Source organism: Lagopus leucura, unplaced genomic scaffold (assembly GCF_019238085.1).
Source record: "Lagopus leucura isolate 7727_CA_CO unplaced genomic scaffold, USGS_WTPT01 Super-Scaffold_100157, whole genome shotgun sequence".
Classification (NCBI taxonomy): Eukaryota; Metazoa; Chordata; class Aves; order Galliformes; family Phasianidae; genus Lagopus; species Lagopus leucura.
The window spans coordinates 46,523,344-46,542,323 of record NW_024962334.1 but is presented as its reverse complement, the minus strand read 5'-3'; the positions used below and the strand labels follow the sequence as shown (position 1 = coordinate 46,542,323).

Below are 18,980 nucleotides of genomic sequence, written 5' to 3'. Positions count from 1 at the left end.
CTGGTGAAGCTGTTCTCAGAACGGCTGAAGCTCACATGCCTGATCTTGAAGAGAGAGCACAATTATTTAGCAGGTGTAAAGCCAGCTAACGCCAGTACAGTGCAGCTCAGGCATGCGGCAGGCAGGCTGACGTGTCAAATGATGACTGTTGTTGCCACGGGAATAACAACACAGAGGAGATCATGCAGCCTCATGGCAAACTGTGACTTCTTAGCGTGGCATCCATGGCACCCTTGTCAGAAACGGAGTGAGATTTTGAGACCCCGTGCACAGGATGCATCCAGGAGAGGTTTTCAGAGAACTCCATGAGTCTATTTGCTGCTGAACCCCGGCAGTGACCGACATTCCAGAGCTCAGGATCTATGTACCAAAATCTTGATATGGCCATGCAACAAGTGACAAATGGAAAGACAAATTGAGGAGAGGGCTTACGTTGCACACAGATCAGATACGTCAATCGCTTCTTGCTTCTCACAGTCCCTTATGGAAAGGGATCTGGCCAGCTAAATGTCCTTTCCATCTCTACACTTTCCTCAGCTGAGAGTCTAAGCCACACTAGCAAAGCCCTACAGCTTTTCACATAACTTAGATGAGGAGGGGAGATGCACACGAGCCACATGCAACTCAATAGCCTCAGATGGGTCACACTAGAGGGTTTAGTAAAAAAAATCCTAGAGTCTTGCTTGGTTTTCCTTCCTTCCTTCCTTCCGTATCACTGGCACTGACACACAATCCCTACCACTTGTAAAGTCACCCTGACCACCAGCACTGCCCCATCACACAGCTTTCTTTGCACACCTTTGGGACATGACTCTGAAGCCACCGCAGCACCCCCAGCATTCTCCCTACATTAGTTCTCCCTTAATTGCAACTGTCATTAATCTCCACTAATTAGTACTGTTGGGAACTCTTGAGAAAGGCATTGACAAACACTGAGAAATTATGTTATGCCAAGAAGACTAAAATATCTTAGCTTTGCCTAGTTTATAATGTATCATAGTATTCAACTTACAGCAGGACATAAAAATAGCTCCCAACAATATTATCACTTTGTTGTAAAGGGCTAAATTCAGCCCTGAGGGGCTGTAGAAATTAATGGAGTCTGGCCCAACATGTGGTTAATGAGGATAGTCTATTTCAAGCCCATAAGATACCACACTTCTGCCACTACAGATTGGCTGGGAGTAATTCACCTCTTCAGAGACGCTGTATTCACTTCCAGCCCTGGCTATGTCTGCTCTAAATAGAGACAGCAAAAATAGACATCAAAAACAAAAACATTTCTTTCAAACTCCAAATGCCTCTGGCTCTGATTTTGATCTCACATGCAGTAGAAGCTCAAGTGAGTGGAGAGGTTTCTTTCTCATTTGTGCCAGTACAAATGAACTCAGCCCATTGCGTAAGAATGCAGAAAATGTTAACGTCAGTTAAACAAGGCTAACCTTTACTTCTTCAGATCTCTTCCTATGGACAGCCTCTTGGCTTCCTTTGATTTCTGTAACCATCCAGTTTCTAACATCTTCCTTCCCATACAGCCAACCCCAGCCCCTTATAGCCCTTTCTCAGGAGCTCTAGAATCAAAGTTGTGTGGCATCACATTTCCAGTTCTGCATGACCCTACTCTAATCTCTCAGAAGCACACAAGCCCACGTTAACCTACTCAGACCAATAAGTCAGTGTTTGCTTGCAAATAGGATGCATTCCTGGAGCTTTCTCTGTAGCTCACCCTGTTTGCATCTCACTCCTAGCCCCAGGATTCTGCAGGACTCCCATCTGAACTTTGGCCTTTGAGTCTTTGCTGCTGTTTGTTTTGAAACAGCACAGCCACAGAGGCTCAAAATATAGCCCATACTTCTCCATTATGCCCTCTGTTTTCCACATTGAATACCTCCTGCAAAGAAGAATGCCCCACAAATCACTAAACAGGCTTATTATTTCTAATACAGTTTACCTGCATTGAAGATCTCGTGTATTCCTTCTTCCTCTTACAATTTACCTCAGCTGTTTTCGGTTGAAGAAGGATTTTACCTGAATATCTGAACACAGCCCAACGTGTTCCAAACACACCTTTTCTAGTGGACTAAATCGTGCCAGTGTTCATTTTATGGTCCTGAGGCCAACTAGCACAGTCTGGCTATCTGAAGGGACCCAACGCTGTTTATTTAACTAGTGTAGATCTATACTTTAAAACCTTCCTACCACCACACAGAAAATACACTTGGATCATTTTTTTTTCTGGACTATGGATTTATGGGCAAATCTCTTTTTCCAAGAGAGGAAGAAATGTTCGCTACTTATGAGAACTCTGCTGAAGTGCAGCATATCCCATAGCATATTTCTTTCCCATAGGATAAGCTCATGGTTTCATTCACTCACAACCTTGCTCCCTAAACTTACTGACTTTCAGCCCAATAGCCAGAGATAGGAACTTGGGACTGTGGGTATGGATTGATAGAGACTGCAGCTATGCAGATTAGGACCTTTCAAGGAAGATGCCTTCAGACCCAACAGCTCTACCTGGCCCACACAGATGTGTCCCAGCAGTACCCTTTATTTTCCAGCAGGGATGATGGGGACAACAGATAAAGTGCTATGTTTGGTCTTTTATCTCCGCCTCCAAACATATTCCATTATTTACTTGGATCACAATGAAATAAAAAGCTGAGATGAGATGCTCATCTACTTAGACACTTGTTAACTTACAAAAAAACCTGAGCTTTATCTCCTTATCTGCCTTTGCCAAACAATGTGTCCAAGGCCAGCAGCTGAACCTCATCTTTCACACTCCTCACTTGATTCAATCAGTCACATATTGGAGTTGATCATTACATATTCTAGTTAACTGCTTGTCTTTAATTCCTTGATGCAAAATATTCAGTGCATTAACAATTCCTTAATGGGAAGGAAAAGAGTGAAAGCTTCACCAATACCACATCTTTCTTATCACTTTTAGGGGTGTAAAGCCAGCAATAACTTAGCAAGGTGTCAATTTCACAATCAGCAGGAATAAATATTCTCTCCAGAATGAAATTATAATCTTTATCCTTCAGGTTGGGAACTGGGGAGAAGTTCTTTACAGAGAGAATGGTGAGGTGCTGGAACAGCTGCCCAGAGAGGCTGTGGATGCCCTGTCCATCCCTGGAGGTGTTGGAGGCCAGGGTGGATGGGGCCCTGGGCAGCCTGGTCTGGTATTAAATGGGGAGGTTGGTGGCCTGCCTGTGGTGGGGGGGTTGGAGATTCATGATCCTTGAGATCCCTTCCAACCTGGGCCATTCCATGATTCTATGATGATCCTTTGTATACGGCCATTATACCTCATTCTGCATGGCCCATTGTGATACAAAATTTTTCCAATGAACCATCTTTTTCGTCTTGTTTTTTAACATCATGACTTCTGAATCCCTAGAAGATGAACCCCGGCACTCTTCAGGAAGCTTTGACCCCACCTACTCAATCGCACAATTCAGGTAGAAGCCCATCTCCTCACTCATGGATCCTCTGCATTTCTGGGGACCCACCTCTCAAATAAAACTGCTGTCAGCACTGGTCTTCTTGCTTTCCTATCTGCTCATATCCATCACAACTGTCATTTGGAAGATACTGAGACTTCCCCTGGAATGAGCGTGTATCTCCAGCCTGCAGTCTTAAACCTGCTGGAAGAAGTCCTAATTAATCACCAAATCCAAGAAGTTCAAGCTTGGAAAACTTTGATAATCAGCATCAGAATCTTCACTATCAGTTCTAAAAATCTCAAATTTAGGCTGTTGCCTGCATTGGGTGTAGCGTTCTGTGTTTATTTGGAAGCAGTGATAAAAATTAGATTTCACTTATAACAGCATAATTCTGGAAGCAGATATAGTTAGTCCCTACAGCTATTTTCTCTGGTTGAGGGCATAGCTTGAGATTTACATGCCTGCAACAGGCTATGACCTTTCTCACACCCACCCCAATGCTTTGGCAGCACATGTATTTACAGCATAGTGTGTACAGTAAGCAGTCACACTGTAAAACAGTGAAGCAACACCCAAGCAAGCCATTGCCAATAGCAAAGAGCTGGCTAGCTAGAAGAGTGGTTAATGTTCTGAAATACTGAATGGTTAGCAATACTTCAAGTGGCTGTTGAGAGAATGTTAGTATTTACTGAGAGATCAATTATTCGCTCATGATATTCTCTGTTTAATTTCCTTGTAGTCTATTTTCTCTATTACATATTTATAATCACTTTCTCGTAAGTTCTCCTCCATAATTATTCTCTAACTTCACCACATACCCTTTTGTGCCATATACATGGTGAATATTAATTTCTGTAGAGCAGAGAATTTTTTAATTTCCACATTCTTTGGAAATAAATGCATTAACCATCAATTCAATGTATCAAATTGGGAAAAGTCATTAAAAAAGAATGGTAATCAAGTGCTGAGCTGAAATTCAGATGACAGCAATCGTGCTTCTGTTGTTCCAAGAAGTTGATTTAATCGACGCAAAGTCCACCGGTATTTGGTAAGGAAATCATTCTCACACCTCACCAGCTGCAATTACCAGCTCTGCACATGGGGCAATCAAACAGCATCTCTGCTATGCTGGAAAAAGATGTGCAGAGGATGTGCTCCACATGATGTACTTCTTAAAAATCAGCAGAGAAGACATCCCAGACTTCACATGGCATCTCCGTTCCTCCTTATGAACACGATCAGGTACAGCAAACTGAAGCATTTGAAACATGTCACTGAAAATAGAGGCTCAGATTCTCTGGGGACTCTGAACTATTTATCTCTACAGGGGACAATCAGATGCTGCTGCTCTTTCTATCAGCATCTTCCAAGAAAAGACGCATGAGAGACTTCTCAGGTCTGCTAGGGAGTTTTTGTTTAATAAAAGTAGACAAGAAAGAAGGATGTGGTCACAGAGGTGTTAGAAGTAGGTTAAGAAAAGCAGTCTGCTGGGATGGACAGAGGCAGCATTTTAGATTTTGATTTGAAAGGGAAAGTGTAAGAAACTTGCAGCTCTGGAACTGGATATCATCCAAGTATTTCCTTCAGGCTGCTTAAGATTGAGCAGGATTGCTAAGATCACTAAGGATTGCTATATACTGTAGTTACACTCAACAACAACAAAAAAAGTATTTTAATGTGCATCCTGTCAATTGTGTTTTAAGTATCTATTTGGCCCTTAGCAAGAAGAAGAAATAGTAACTTCCGCTGTAGGAAAGTCTCTTGTTCCAAAGGTTGGACTGTGTCCTAGAGCTATCCCATAGATCTGCCTTCCAGAACTGCAACTGTATGCACAAAACTCACATTAAATTAATTGATTGCTCCCTGAGCTTAATACTTCACTATCCCAGGACCTGTACATTACAATACAATACACTATATCATAATATATAGCAGATACCACTCAAGTCAGATGGCACTAAGTAAGGACCAAAGAGAGCATAGGCATTAGAACCCAGAAAGAGGCACAAGGGATATGGCAGAAACCAGCAGCCAGCTGTGCAGAGTTTAACCTGTCTGTGATATTTCTGTGAGGGCTGCGAGCAGAAAATCCCAGCCCATTATCTCCAGAGAGGAAAGCAAGATCGTGAAGAGAGAAGGGTGAATTATTAAAGGATAGGCCAAGTATGACTGAGAGCTTATTAAAAAGGGAGGAGGATGGGCAAGTGGAGAAAGAGCTTGCTAGGCTGGTTTTATTAAAATCTAAGGCTGGATCCTCTGCAAATTAGCATAGCTCCATTGACTTGGGTTGACTGGTTGACTTTTTTGGCTTTATGGCAGTTTACCAGCTGACATTTTTGCCCATTAACTTGAAGCATCGCATGTTTTCCTTTGAGCTGCTTCTTTGTTTGTTCTGCCCCCTCCCCACTCTTTTTCTGCCAGAACTGACAAAATTCTTCAGCTGAAACATCTGAGGGATGACATCTCATCAAAGATGGACGTTTCCATGGAAATCTCTGTTTCAGATGAAATTTTTTGAGTCTTTCACAGATAAAATATAAATAACTGGTTGGACAAGTTTTCAATAAATCAAAACAGAAACTTCACTGGAGAAGCTGAAATGTTGTTTGGGTTGCATTTTTCCTCTCTTTTCTCTAATAAACGCACAACGTCTGAAGAAAAGAAATGACCAAAAATGAAAACTTGCTGAAAACTTTCAAAAAGGGTATAAGACCATATTTTAAGCTGTTCTCTGACAGAAGCCCTCGTTTATAGGCTAGGGGCAGGATGAGATGATGAAGAGTAAATGCAAGACAGAGCAGGGAGAGAAGGTGAGAGGTAAGCATCCTGACTTCCCTCTAGATTAGGGCCTTTTCTTTTCTCTCCAACTCTTTTCCTCACTCCTCCCTTCCCACTCACTGCAGCTATTGCCTCCAACCAAAATCTGCTGGAAAAAGCCCAGCGCATGCTGTGCCTCCCCTGCACCAGCCGTTGCTGATCGAGAGATTCTCCAACACAACTCTAGAGGGTTTTTTCTCCCTCACTTTGAGCACTGATTTAATCATACAAATAGGCTGACATTTAATCATACGGGGAAGCACATTCCAGGGGAGAAACTACTGTGAGTGTTTCCCACAGTATGACCCCAAGGAAGAATTGGCTAAGGAAGATGGTGCATTGAAAATGATTTTAGAAATGTGGAAATTTTAGAACGTATGCATTCTACATACAGTAATGGAGTCTGACCACAGTGGAAGCTGGGTACCTACAACCCTGAGAATCCCATTGGGAATCTCAGCCAAGGAATGCAAGCGAGTAGGAACACATTCAGGACTCAGGTCGTATTCTACCACCCTCACATCTGCTAAGTAATCACACGCCCCAGAACAGTGCTAGGGAACCACTCTTAGAGGTTTTTCCTAATATATGCAGTACCAAGGCTGGGCTTTACAATACAAAGATAGTATTGGATACAGAGTGTGCAGTTAAGAATTTCCAGGATTTTACCTTACCACTTCTACTCAGAAAGCTCTCTGTAAGTGAAGTGTGCCAAGTGAATCAATCTCTGCTTCTGGAAATGCAGCACCAGCTTCCTTGGCACAGTTCGGAATAGCAAAAATGTAAGAAGCCTCCTACGACTGGGGAAGAGAGCTAGAGCTACCAGCTGCTCTGAACATTTGTAGAGAAATGCTTGGGGACTGGGCTGCAAATACACCAGCATATTCCACTTTCCAGGAGCCTTAAGTATGTTTGGCAATATTCTGGGAAGAGCTGCTGATGGTGTGAAACCTCAGTTGGGAGGTTGATTAGAACAGTGCATAATCCTGCACATGGATGAATACGGTCATGATATCTTACTGCTGTGCATAAGGTCCCATAAAGAATGTGTCACTTCGTGTTACTTTTCCCACATAAAGGATAAAAGACATGTTTAAATCAGTGCTTAGCTTTCGGCAGCACTTAGCTGCTGACCGGTGTGGACATCCCAACTGATGGAGCTGAGGAAAAGGCATGCAGGTTTGTCATTACTGCCAAAGTGGTTTTGCACAGGAAGGGCTAATGCAGAACAAGACAAGAACTGCTTATTCTGGGGGAGGCAAACTCCAGCTTTTTCTGTGAGCTTGTTAGGTGAGGTCAGCCAGACTAAAAAATAAAGGGGAAAAAAAGGTTTGTTAAACTACAAATGCAATAAAAACCAAAGAGATTGCATTAGGGAAGGTGTTATTCGGTGCATATGTGTGCGATGGGGTGCCAGAATCTGGATCTGAATAGTTTTGATTAACAAACTCAAGTTTGAATTGTTAGAGAACTGTTCATTTCGTTAAGCCATTATTCATGGCCTGCGACTGGTCATAAGTAATGTTCTGCATCTTGATGAGAGGATTGAAGCTTACACTGGAATGATGAATGCCTGACAGCAGATAATGAATAGTGTACTTCCCTCACAATTCATGAATGCTCTAAGGTTTCTAAATTGTAAGCTACCAGGCCAACTCACTGCACGAGTACATTGAAATAACATTCCCAAGAGCAGCAAAATTTTAGCCCTTTCTCTGTGGGGCAGAGTTTTATTTCTCTAAATCAAAGCAGTGTGGGTCAAGCAGGTGTCCTCGAGCTGTTGGTTGATTTTGTCTCAGGCCCAGGCAGCCAGTAAATAGAACACAACCTCTCAGCCTCCAACTCCTCCTCGGGGAGAGAGTCAGGGAGGTCCTGGGGAGGTCAAAACCCAACTCTCTGCAGAAGTACTTTCACCCCCTGACCCAGGAACTTCCACATGTAGTTGGAGCTGCATGAATACTTGCGAATAGTAACCGCACAGACACATAAATAGCAGTCAATGGAAGCCAAGTAATTCATTTATCAATATATTGGCTAACAGACTGTCTTCATTATTTAACTATTCTGGTAAAAGCTAATGCATAAAGAACTTAAATGGTACACAGATCTTGCACAGGGCCTTCAGCCAAGGGGAAATTTCAGTCAAAATGCCAGGCAGTTAGTTCAAAGTCTTCTCCTTATGCAAATAGAGCACAATATGCTTCTGGTGCACAGAACATCCAGCCAGGCTGGATGACCAGCCAGGGGCAAAGCATTGCAAATGGTGTTTGGTCCAACATCTTGCAATGCTGTTTTCCAGTTTTATCACAGTCTCTAAATACCAGTTTGGCTCGTAACCAGACATATACATCTCCCCACCTGAATGCAATGCCAGCATGCAAAGAAAATGCTTTAGTTGCTGACCCACGGGAAACTGAAATATGGACAAGCTGTCATGTGAAGCTTGGAGAAAAACACCCGAGAGCATCAAGATGAACATCTGAAAAACAATCACATGCAGAGTACTTCATCCATGATAGACAAGAAAAAATTGTTCGGCCTGAGATATTTGTACATCACGGTCTGATCTTCCAAACAAGCTAAAGAACCAATTAATTGAATTAGCATGGCATATCACTCTCCTAAGCAGTCAACACTCTGCAACTGTGTGAAGTCTGTTGCTGTGGCAGGCCTGCCTACGCATCTTCAGTTCATAACACCATAATCTACTTGCTTGCAATTACAACCATGGCTCTGCTAGCTGCAAATGACAGCAATGGCACTCATTAAGCTGGTGGCTTGGGACAGGCTTCAAGCAGGGAAATGCTTATGTGAGAATCTGAGTTCAGCAGTATCCTGCTGGGGCGGTGGTGGCTACAAAAATAAACAAGCAGAGGCTTCCCACTGACCCACTGACACAGCATCAGTTACGTTTTTACACTTGGCACCCTTTTAACAAATGATTGCACTGCGGTTGCATGAGGCAATAGCACACGCTCCATGAGTCCTTTGTGTCTGCTCACAGTGCTGAGCTTTTGCAGACCAGGGGGCCGCTCAGTGCTTCTGTTTCTGATGGGTGGGTGAGAGGACCAGGAGTTACAGACTTTGTCTATCTTGTGGGAGCAGTACAGCACTTGCCACATAGTACTTCTTGAGTCTTTACTGGGTGAATTTTCAAAATCTGACAAGACAGTTTCTTCTCTGGCTGGAGAGTTAGCAGATTGGGTGTCCTAACACTGACAGAAAATGCCTGTGTAATCTCAGCTTAATTATTCTTTCTGAGCTTCCTTTTTCCACATGAAATTATATTTTCTTTCCCCTACATTTGATCTGCCTTTTCCACTTAAACTCATTTTCCAGTCCCTTCATCAGCTTTATTGTTCTCCGCACGCACTCAAGCACCTCAAAAGACTTCTTGTAGTGAAGGACCACAAATGAACACCATACTCGAAGTGAGGACTCACCAGTGTTTAGTACAGGGGGAGAGAGAGTCCCTTTCCTAATTCTCTAGTCACACTATTCCTGAGGCAGGTCAGGATGCCATTGGCCTTCTTGGCCACCTAGGCACACTGCTGGCTCCTGTTCAGCCAGGTCCTTTTCTGATGGGCGACTTTCCACCACTCTTCCCCACAATCATATTGCTGCATCGGGTTGTTGTGACTCAAGCGCAGAACCCAGCATTTATTCTTGGTGAATGTCATGAGACTGAGCTCACTCAACTCATTGATCCAGCCTAAACAGATCCTTTTGCAAAGCTTTCCTACTCCCAGATAGACTGACAGTCCTGCCTCACTTGGTATTGCCTGTGAACTTACTGAGGTTGTACTTGATCCCCTCATCTAGATCAGTGATAAAAATATGGAACAAAACTGGCCCCAACACTAAGCCCTGGGGGAGACTACAGGTGATCAGCCACTGACTGGACTGAGCTCCATTCACCAGGATTGTTTGATCCCAGCTCTCCAGACAGTATTTCACCCAGTAGACCTGTCCAAGCCATCCCAGCCGCCGCGCCACAGAACTCTAACATATTAGCTCTGAATTTCCAACATCTTTCCCCAGCAAATGGCACCGAGTTTCTTTGCAGCTCTCCAGCAACAAGGTGCTGAAGATCATCTCAATTTTCACACTGGCCCTAGCAGGAAACAATCCTGACGAAAGTCAGTAGGATTGAAGCATTGAAGGACTGTTGGGAGCTTTTGTTCAAGGATTTTGTTCAAGGATCCTATTTCACACCATTTCTGTAGCTCATTTTCCTGTCCTCTGCCTTACAACTTCCTCCATATAAAACATCTCCTACATGTGTTAACTCTTATTTCTCTACTTCCAGCCACTGTTCTACCAGATCAGAAATGCTCTTACGCATTCTTGACACTCTGATGCTCTACAACCAGCTGTGTGAACAAGATTTCAACCATGCAAATGCTCACAGGATTCCAAGTAAGAATAGCTTCAAAGACTTCAAAGAGAAGTTGTGGTTTTCAGGCTCACATTTTTTGTGGTAGTCATTCACTACTAGTTAGGTCTAGTATCAGCCTTCACCAATCAAACCACTTCACTTTCAAAAGCCAGCCCATAATTAAAAAAAGAAGCCCAATATATTCTCAGTGATGATGCAATGGTGTGTTCTCAGGTGCTCTTCTAGGCAAGAGGCCAAGAACTAAGGGACCATTTATGCAATTTTAAATGAATGGCATAAAATTAAGTTGGATTTTTTTTATTGCAATTCCTAATTGTTTTGACTTTATTTTCTCAACAGCAGGATTTTCTTCTTTTTTTTTTTTTCTTTTTTAAAATAAGCTGCTTACTGTAACCATCACTTCATTCAGATGACTGCACATCACCCTCATAAGAGCTTTTGTGTTCCTCACTCCTCCTTTTCTGTCTCTCACTAAGGCCAAATTCGACTACCTTTATTCATACTATTGCTTTACTTCCTAGCTCATGTTGATTATTTCGGTACAGTGACTGCTAGAATAAATTACTACTATAGTGTGCCAAAATGACTTGGGGTCCTTAATAACAGCTGTTTCAGGCCTTTGTCATGTTTTTTTTTGTCCACAGTCCTACCATGAGTCAAGAACTTTCTCACAGCTCATCAGACATCCACTTGAGTTGATATAGTATGTAGGGCTTAGTTATATAGCCTCTCCTTGGAAATCAGCTGGGACATTCTCAGGTATCACAGCAAAATCTCAGTCACAGAGCAAAATCAATTGCTAACCAACCTGTCACAGAAAGAACACCAAGAACACAAAGTCAAATCTCCCCAAATTAGGGAATGCTAGATGAAATGATCATGACCTAGTCTGGAAATGATAAGCTGCAACTCTTGATGCTACATAGCCTCAGGGGAATGTGCAGTAACTAGTTAACCAGTGCCCTATTGAACCTAGTCCCAGGCCTTCCACAGTAGCTATTAATAGGAGTTATAAACAGTCAGTGAACCATAACACAAGATTAGATGTTATTAAATCTATTTCATAGATTAACTATCTGACAACCAGTAGAATTAAAAAGGAAACCAGGCCTCTGCTGCTGTATCCATAGAAGTGATGCAGCAGGACACTGAAGAGCAATGTTCATAATGGGCACACAGATAAGGGCAAAAACAAGTTTTAGCATGAAACTGAAGTAGAATTAGGAGTGAATTCTTGCTACTGCTTTCATATCTCCACCATGGTCCCTTGATGACACAGAATTCCCACCTCTCATCTCTGACCACCAATGAAAACTTATAGCATGGATGCGGTCTGATGCTGCAGACAGACAAGCAATCGCACTGTGTGAAGTTGCTGTTGCCTCCTAAATGGTGGTTTGTGGTAGGAATTATCACTTCTGTAGCTTGAAAGATTCACAGTAAACCCTGATCTGTTCTAGGCCAAGTTATCTAGGTTAAAGATTGCAAGTAGTCACTTCGAGTCAGGCAGCTCTGCCTGAGTGGGAGTTCCCTTAAGGACGTCGCTGCCACTGAGTGCTGGTGGCAGTGGGCCTCCAGCTCCAAGATGTTGATGAGCACCTTAGGGCAGCAGCACACTGCTTAAATTTGACCATAAGAAGCAGAAGACACAATTAGCACACACATTGAATGGGAGACTTTGTCTGGAAAGGCCAGAGAATGATTGGGTTGCTTACTGAAAAAAAAAAAAAAAAGCAGGCTGTCTTGCAAAATTGTATCATTAGCAATTAGGGAGGACTGGATATGTCACTTGTAGGTCACCAGGTGATGAGTTACACTGAGCCTTCCATCTATTGGTCACCAGTTAAATGCAACCCAGCATCGAAATTATGGCTGGGCCTTTTAATTATATGTTTGCTTCACACTGACTGGAGTGCTTTTCAGGCATTGTTTCTCATGTGGGTGTCTGGTGTCTGGCACAACTGGGGCTTGTCTCCACTGGGTTCCTTAATCTGAGTTTCTGGCATAGGAGTCTGTAGGGAGCCTGGGTAGAACGTAAACTTCTAATGGTTGTAAAAAATAAAATAAAATAATAATAATAATAATAAAAAGAATAGAAAGAAAAAAGAAAAGTTAGCTTTATCTCCAGCACTAGTTTAACACATGCTGAGGACCTACATTTTCTGCTAGCTTCCACACAGAAAATGGCAAGGAGAATTACAAAAAAAGAGTAAAGAGAAACCAACATAGTCTATGTTATCTCTTCTCCAACAACACTGCATTGGGGGGCAAGGAAGGAAACGCTTTATGTTATGGTTTCTGAAAGCATGAATCTTTCCAGGCTCGACAGTGCTTCCAATTCACCAAAGCGACTCAGCCTGAAACAGGCAGCTCATAAAGTTAGGTATAGTTACAGCTAGGTAAAAAGGGATTTAGAATGGAGATTGTTATGCAACTGCTACTTTATGAATTGCTGCCAGATCTGATGATAATACAAAAAGCAGCTGCTTTCTTCTGATTGATTTGGTGTTCCTTTATCCTCCTGTGGCATAGCAATAATATCCTCCAAACACCAATCTTGCCTGGGTTTTTCTCATTTCTTTTGGCACAGACATAAAGAAATAAATACATCACATTTAAAAGCACAAAATCTTTGGAATTCACAGCATTTGGTAAAACTGCAAGTGATCAAAGAAGTGCTAGTTTAATTCTTACATGTACATACATTCCAAAAGGGAATATGCTATGTTTTTACTTTAGTGAAAGCAGAGTCCCAGTACATTTAATGCTTTATTGTATTCTCATCAAAATCTCTTCTGCCCCATCAAATAGGTCACTATGTTGAAATAACAGCGACATTTCAAATAGACTGTGTTAACTTTATGAAAGCAGCATAAAATGGGAACTCCATAACTTTGTATTGACACTGTTTTACTGTTGCAATTTACTGTTGTAATGGCACTATTTAGGAAACAATGAATGGGCTGCAGTGAGATAATTAAGGGATAATCTCCATTACTTTGAAGTATACAAAGCCATAAACAGCTGCCAAAACTGATTAATAGCTGAAGGCGTCTAATCAATCTAATAAACCATGTATTGCAAGAATATAGGAGCTTCCACCAACTGCGAAGCATTTATCTTATTGATACAAACTGCGGTATTTTCCTTTCTTTGGGATGTAATATCATGAGACCTTGATTGTTCTCCCATTAAAGTCAAGGATAAAACTCCCATTGTGAGCCCAGGGTCAAGCCTTCACTGAGCTGATATCAATGAAAATAAATGCTTCCTTTTAATGTAGAACAGCTCTGCTAAAAACCATTTTTTTTTTTTCTCCTATTATAAAACATCCCGTGGCACTGAAAGGGGGACACATTCTAGTGGCAAGGACAAATGTCAGGAGCCGTGATGGAAATCTGAATCTCCTACCAACTTATACTGCAATTTCCAATAAAGTATTGTTTTGTCTGTGCCTCACCCTCCAGTCTGTAAAATGGAGATGAAGCCATGCACATGTTCTACAGGATTATTTCAGGTTTAGTTCAAGCAATGTATAAAGAATCATAGATGGAACATCCTGTACACACTTCAGAGTGTCTCAAAAGCAAAGAAAGGAAACAGCACGGATTGGTCTCGATTCTGTTATGATGGTATTATAAATGATGCAGGAATGGGAGTGAGGGGACACACATCCCCTCCCTCACCCGATTTCCACATTATGCATCACCATAAATGGCAGCTCCCCTCAAAGCAAAGTCAGTTCCAAATTCTTCATAAAAGATGAGTAAACAGGTCGCTCTTTGACAGGACTTTAACAGTGTACGTCGTAAAAACAACTCGCCAATATTTAAAGCACACACAAAACACGGGCACAGAATGAGAACTGCATTTGTCAAGCCTTGCAAAATGTACCTTTCATCAGACAAGATGTTTGTGTCTCCTCAGTCCTGCATAGCAAAGAAGCACTGCAGCACATGTTCTCCTATTATACATTATAATTGCCCTTTCCATGCACAGAAACAGATGCTTTTAGTGCTGGATGGTTCTTGAACTTGCTCTTAATCAACCACTTTGTCTCAGTGCTAGTAGGAAGCTACTTGGGTTTATCCAAATATAAATGTTGATACAGAAACTCATAGCGAATAATAACAGAGGTATGAATTTATTGTTTCAGCAAAAGCTTCCATGTAAATTAACCATTGGATAATTAAAAATGCCTGCAGTGTCTGGGCGGGTAAAAGATCAAGCACTTGCTGGATTACAACACAGCTAAAGCTGCGATAAATCTTCCTAATGGCTTAGGAGCAGCAGCTCTCAGCCTCTGCAGCTAGGACCAATTCCACCAGCCAATGTGTATTAACTCCCATTCATCTGTGCCCGATCTAACCTGTAAGGGACTGCTTGCAATTGCAAGCCTCTTGTCTGGAGAAGCTAAGGCTAAACAACAGGTTGAAACTTGCACAATGGGATGCAGTGCAAGCAGTGGCATTGCACTCATTCTCCGTGCAAGTGTTTGTCATAGGACTAGTTGGGCAAACCTAAAATACAAGTCCCAGAAACCTGCAGTACTGGTATCTCTGCATGTACTGCTGCCGAGGGAGTGTTAGATTTGCGAGAGAAAACACACAGAGAGAGATATGGAACAACATTTTTCTGCAATAAACAAATACAGTGATTTGAAGATTCACAGCAAAACATTTACATGTGCTGACTGCAGGAATATGCTCACTGGGAGTGAAACAGGACTCCAGAGTTTTAAGCATTTTTCCCCTAACTAGATGGGGCACAACCACGGATCAGAAATTCCTCGAGGCCAGGCCTGCTGCTTCCCTCTGTGGTAAAGCACTGCAATGGGAGCAGCTGTGTGCTCTAAGAATCAAAGAATCGTTTGAGTTGGAAGGGACCCTTCAAGGCCGTCTCGTGCAACTTCCCTGCAGTGCACAGGGACAGCCAAAGCTCCGTCAGTGCTCAGAGCCCCAGCCAGCCTGATCTTGAGTGTTTCCAGGGATGGAGCACCACCACCTCTCTGAGCAATGCCTCACTACCCTTATCCTAAAAAAACTGTCCCTTATATCCAGTCTAAATTTCCCCTCTTAATTTGAGACTATTTCCCCCGGTCCTCTTGTTAGAATTCAGTGCTATGGACATCTCTGCATCTTGGCTGGGTGGCTGAATTGCTTCATTTTTGCCACTGTTTAGAAAAACACACATTTATATACGTGTGTGCACACACATTCACTGGCACAGGCTGCCCAAGGAGGCTGTGGATGCCCCATCCCTGCAGGCATTCAAGGCCAGGCTGGATGTGGCTCTGGGCAGCCTGGTCTGCTGGTTGGTGACCCTGCACACAGCAGGGGGTTGAAATTAGATGAGCATTGTGGCCCTTTTCAACCCAGTCCACCTATGTCTATGTCTGTGTCATAAATGTAACAAATTGCAGGCTGTGGATTTCCTTTCCAACAATGTTGTTTGTCACCACCGTTGGGAAAATCTACGTTGTCTGCATCTTTGTTGGCTATTTCATGAAATTCAGAACGATATCCGTTCCTTTTTGCAGCAAGGTTGCAATGGAAGCTGGTATATACAACTGAAACACATGTATTTATTCTTCTGGGAGAGAAATGTGGTTGCAATTCTTCACCGACACTTCTTTAAGATCTTCTTCCTCAGTTTTAAGCTCCACCAGCCCCATACAAGGGCCTGCACTGAACACTGGGCAGGAGGACAGAGGAATAACGTGAACACCACAGGGCTTGAACACCACAGTCCTCTTCCTGGCATATCAGAGCTGGGTACTCCTGGACAGCCAGGCAGGTTTTAAAACACTCTATTAGAAAGCACATATATAATTTTCTCTGAAACATTCTGCTGAGTCCCCTCAATAGCTCCTAGCCGCAAAACGCTGTGCTTCCAAACCCATCCAACCCCAACCATCACACTGCCTTCTCAGGCAGCCCCTGACAGGAGCCCGCCCTGACACAGGCGCTGAGGCGGGAAAGGCCGCGCCCCCCCCCGTGTGCCCCCCCCCCCCCCCCCTCCGAGGCCTCCGCGACGCCTCTCGCCTCAGGGGCCCCTCTCAACCTCGGCCCCGCCTCCACCCATCTGACCACGCCCCCACACCCGTGGCCCCGCCCACTCCCCGGGAGGCCTTTTGTAAGCAACAATACCCTTCCTCTCCTCCCCTCGCGAAGCCCCGCCCTCCTCCTCCCACAAACCACGCCCCCTCCCCTGCACACGAAGCCCCGCCTCCTTGTTTACCGCGCAGCGGGGCCCGGGCGCTGCCCGCCGCCCGCCTCCATGTTGGAGCGGCCCCGCTGCGCGGGGGTGGGGCGGGACGGGGCGGGGCGGGGCGCGGGCCGCTGACAGGCTGCGAGCGGTGGCGGCGGGCTGTGGCGCAGCGCGGCCCCTTTCCCCTCCCTTCCTCCCCTCGTACCGCGTTTCCCTCCTCGGCCGAGCTCGGTGGCACCACGGGAGGAGGAGGAGGGGGCCCGGGAGCAGGGAGGGGGAGGCCGCAGGGATGAGATAAGCGGGCGGCGGGCATGGAGGCAGCGGGGCGGCTGTGCCGAGGGACGCGCTGAGGGGGGAGGAGGAGGAGGAGGAAGGAGAAGGAGGAGGAGGAGGAGGAGGAGGAGGAGAGGCCCCGCGGGGCGGCTCAGGTGGATGCGGGGAGCGGTGTGAGGAGGGCGGGGGGGTTTTTAGGGGGCAGCGGTTCCCAGCGGGCAGCGCTCGGTGCCGGGGGGTTCCCCTCGCCTTTCCTTTCCCCCCCCCTTCCCCCCCTCCCCTTCCCCGCCCCTCCCCTTCCCTCCTCCGCGGGGAATCGGCGCCGGGAGGAGGCGGCGGTGGTAGGGCCGGAGGGGCCCCGAATACGGGGCTGCCCCCACCGCCACCCCCTCCCTTCCCGCCCGCCTGGCTTCATTCCTGGAGGAGTTTTGGGTTTTGTTTTTATTCTTCCCCCTTCCCTCCCCCCCTTTTTATTTTTATTTGTTTTTTTAAATCTGCGTATTGATTTTTACACAAACAACCCCCCCTCCTCCCTCCGCCTGCCTCCTCCTTCCCCCCCCCCCCCTTTCCCCTCCCCGCACACACGAAGCCTCCGGGAGGGAAGCGGCCAGGTGAAATCTCCCTCTGTTTCCATGGACAACCCGTCCATTATCACCCAGGTGACTAACCCCAAAGAGGAAGAGATCCTGTCCTGCGCTCAGGATAAAGGTGAGCAGTGGAGAAATGCGCGGGGAGCAGCCGGCTTTCCTCACCCCCTCGCTGGGGACCTGGGGAGGCTGAGCTGTTGGTGGGATGGAGGGCTTTGCTGGGGAACTGTCGGCTGGGCACGGCCCACAACTTGCCAAGGGGTTGGGCTGCGGGGTACGGATTAGAATCGGGGCTTAATTCAATAGAAGGCTTTTGTTCCGAGAGGCGGGGATGTAACTTTGGCAGGTTGTCACTGCGCAGCGCGGGTTCGGTACCTGCCCTGGCTTTGAGATCTGTGCTTTGAGATCTCAGCTTCAGCGCTCTTTTTTTTTTCTTTTTCATCCCTCTTCTTTGGGATGCCTCCTTTCCGTCTTCTCGCTTCCCAGTCTTTCTCTCATCCCGCTTTTCTTGCGTTCGAGAATCCATGTAGCTTTCAGGTCTGTGTTTTTTCTTAAAGGCTGCTTGTCGCTGGAAGAAATGCAGGCAACTTGTAAAAGCTGCTGGCCATCCCAATGGCTGGGTGGATCAACAGCTGTTGCTTGCGTAAAGCGTCGTGTCCAGGCGCTGTTTCACTTCAAAATAAGATGGATCCAGCTCGGCCAAAGGAGCTGCTGCTCCTTCAGAGCCTGGAAGGCACTGGTCCACCATCGCCTTCTTCTTTCTTGGAAGCTCGGTGGAATCTTGGGCTGAATCCTTGCAGATGGCCCCAAGTGGTGGTGGCGGGAAGAAGGTGCCTCTTCAGGGTTGATGGGAACAGAGTCCTACGTTTGGAATGGTTTTGGAGTGCTGGGTTTGTGCTTTGCTGCGAGCAAGGGAAAAAAGGCAGGAATTGCTTGTGCGCAAACATTGTGGCAATGTTGTGTGATGTAGGTATGGTGGTAGATCTCCAAATGGTCTGCAAGTGGTAGGTTGATACGTTTGCCTTTCGGACCTGGGCATTTGATCCCCAGGATGCTTCCATTTTTGCGTGGCTCACAGCAAAGGGGTCCTGGGCAGCTGCAGAAGTTGCTGCTGGTTGCTGGCAAGTGAAAGGCTCATGCCAAGTCACCGCGTGCTCATCTCACGTGTGCTGCCTGCAAGAGGAGGATGGAGATGGATGTCAAAAACATTGTGTCGTTAAGGTGGGATGTTCCACTGAACCA

At 45.1% G+C, this 18,980-nt stretch overlaps 1 protein-coding gene across 2 annotated transcripts in view; it reads left to right on the top strand.

Annotated features, from left to right (window-relative positions):
• The first annotated feature begins 17,694 nt into the window (after window positions 1-17,694).
• The window catches only part of CTDSPL (CTD small phosphatase like), a 71,878-nt gene continuing 70,592 nt past the window's right edge, over window positions 17,695-18,980 (top strand). For both annotated transcript variants that reach the window (XM_042888079.1, XM_042888077.1), the window contains exon 1: window positions 17,695-17,859. In XM_042888079.1, coding sequence (XP_042744013.1) covers window positions 17,784-17,859 — 76 coding nt within the window. In that variant the 5' untranslated portion in view covers window positions 17,695-17,783. The remainder of the gene's footprint in view (window positions 17,860-18,980) is intronic.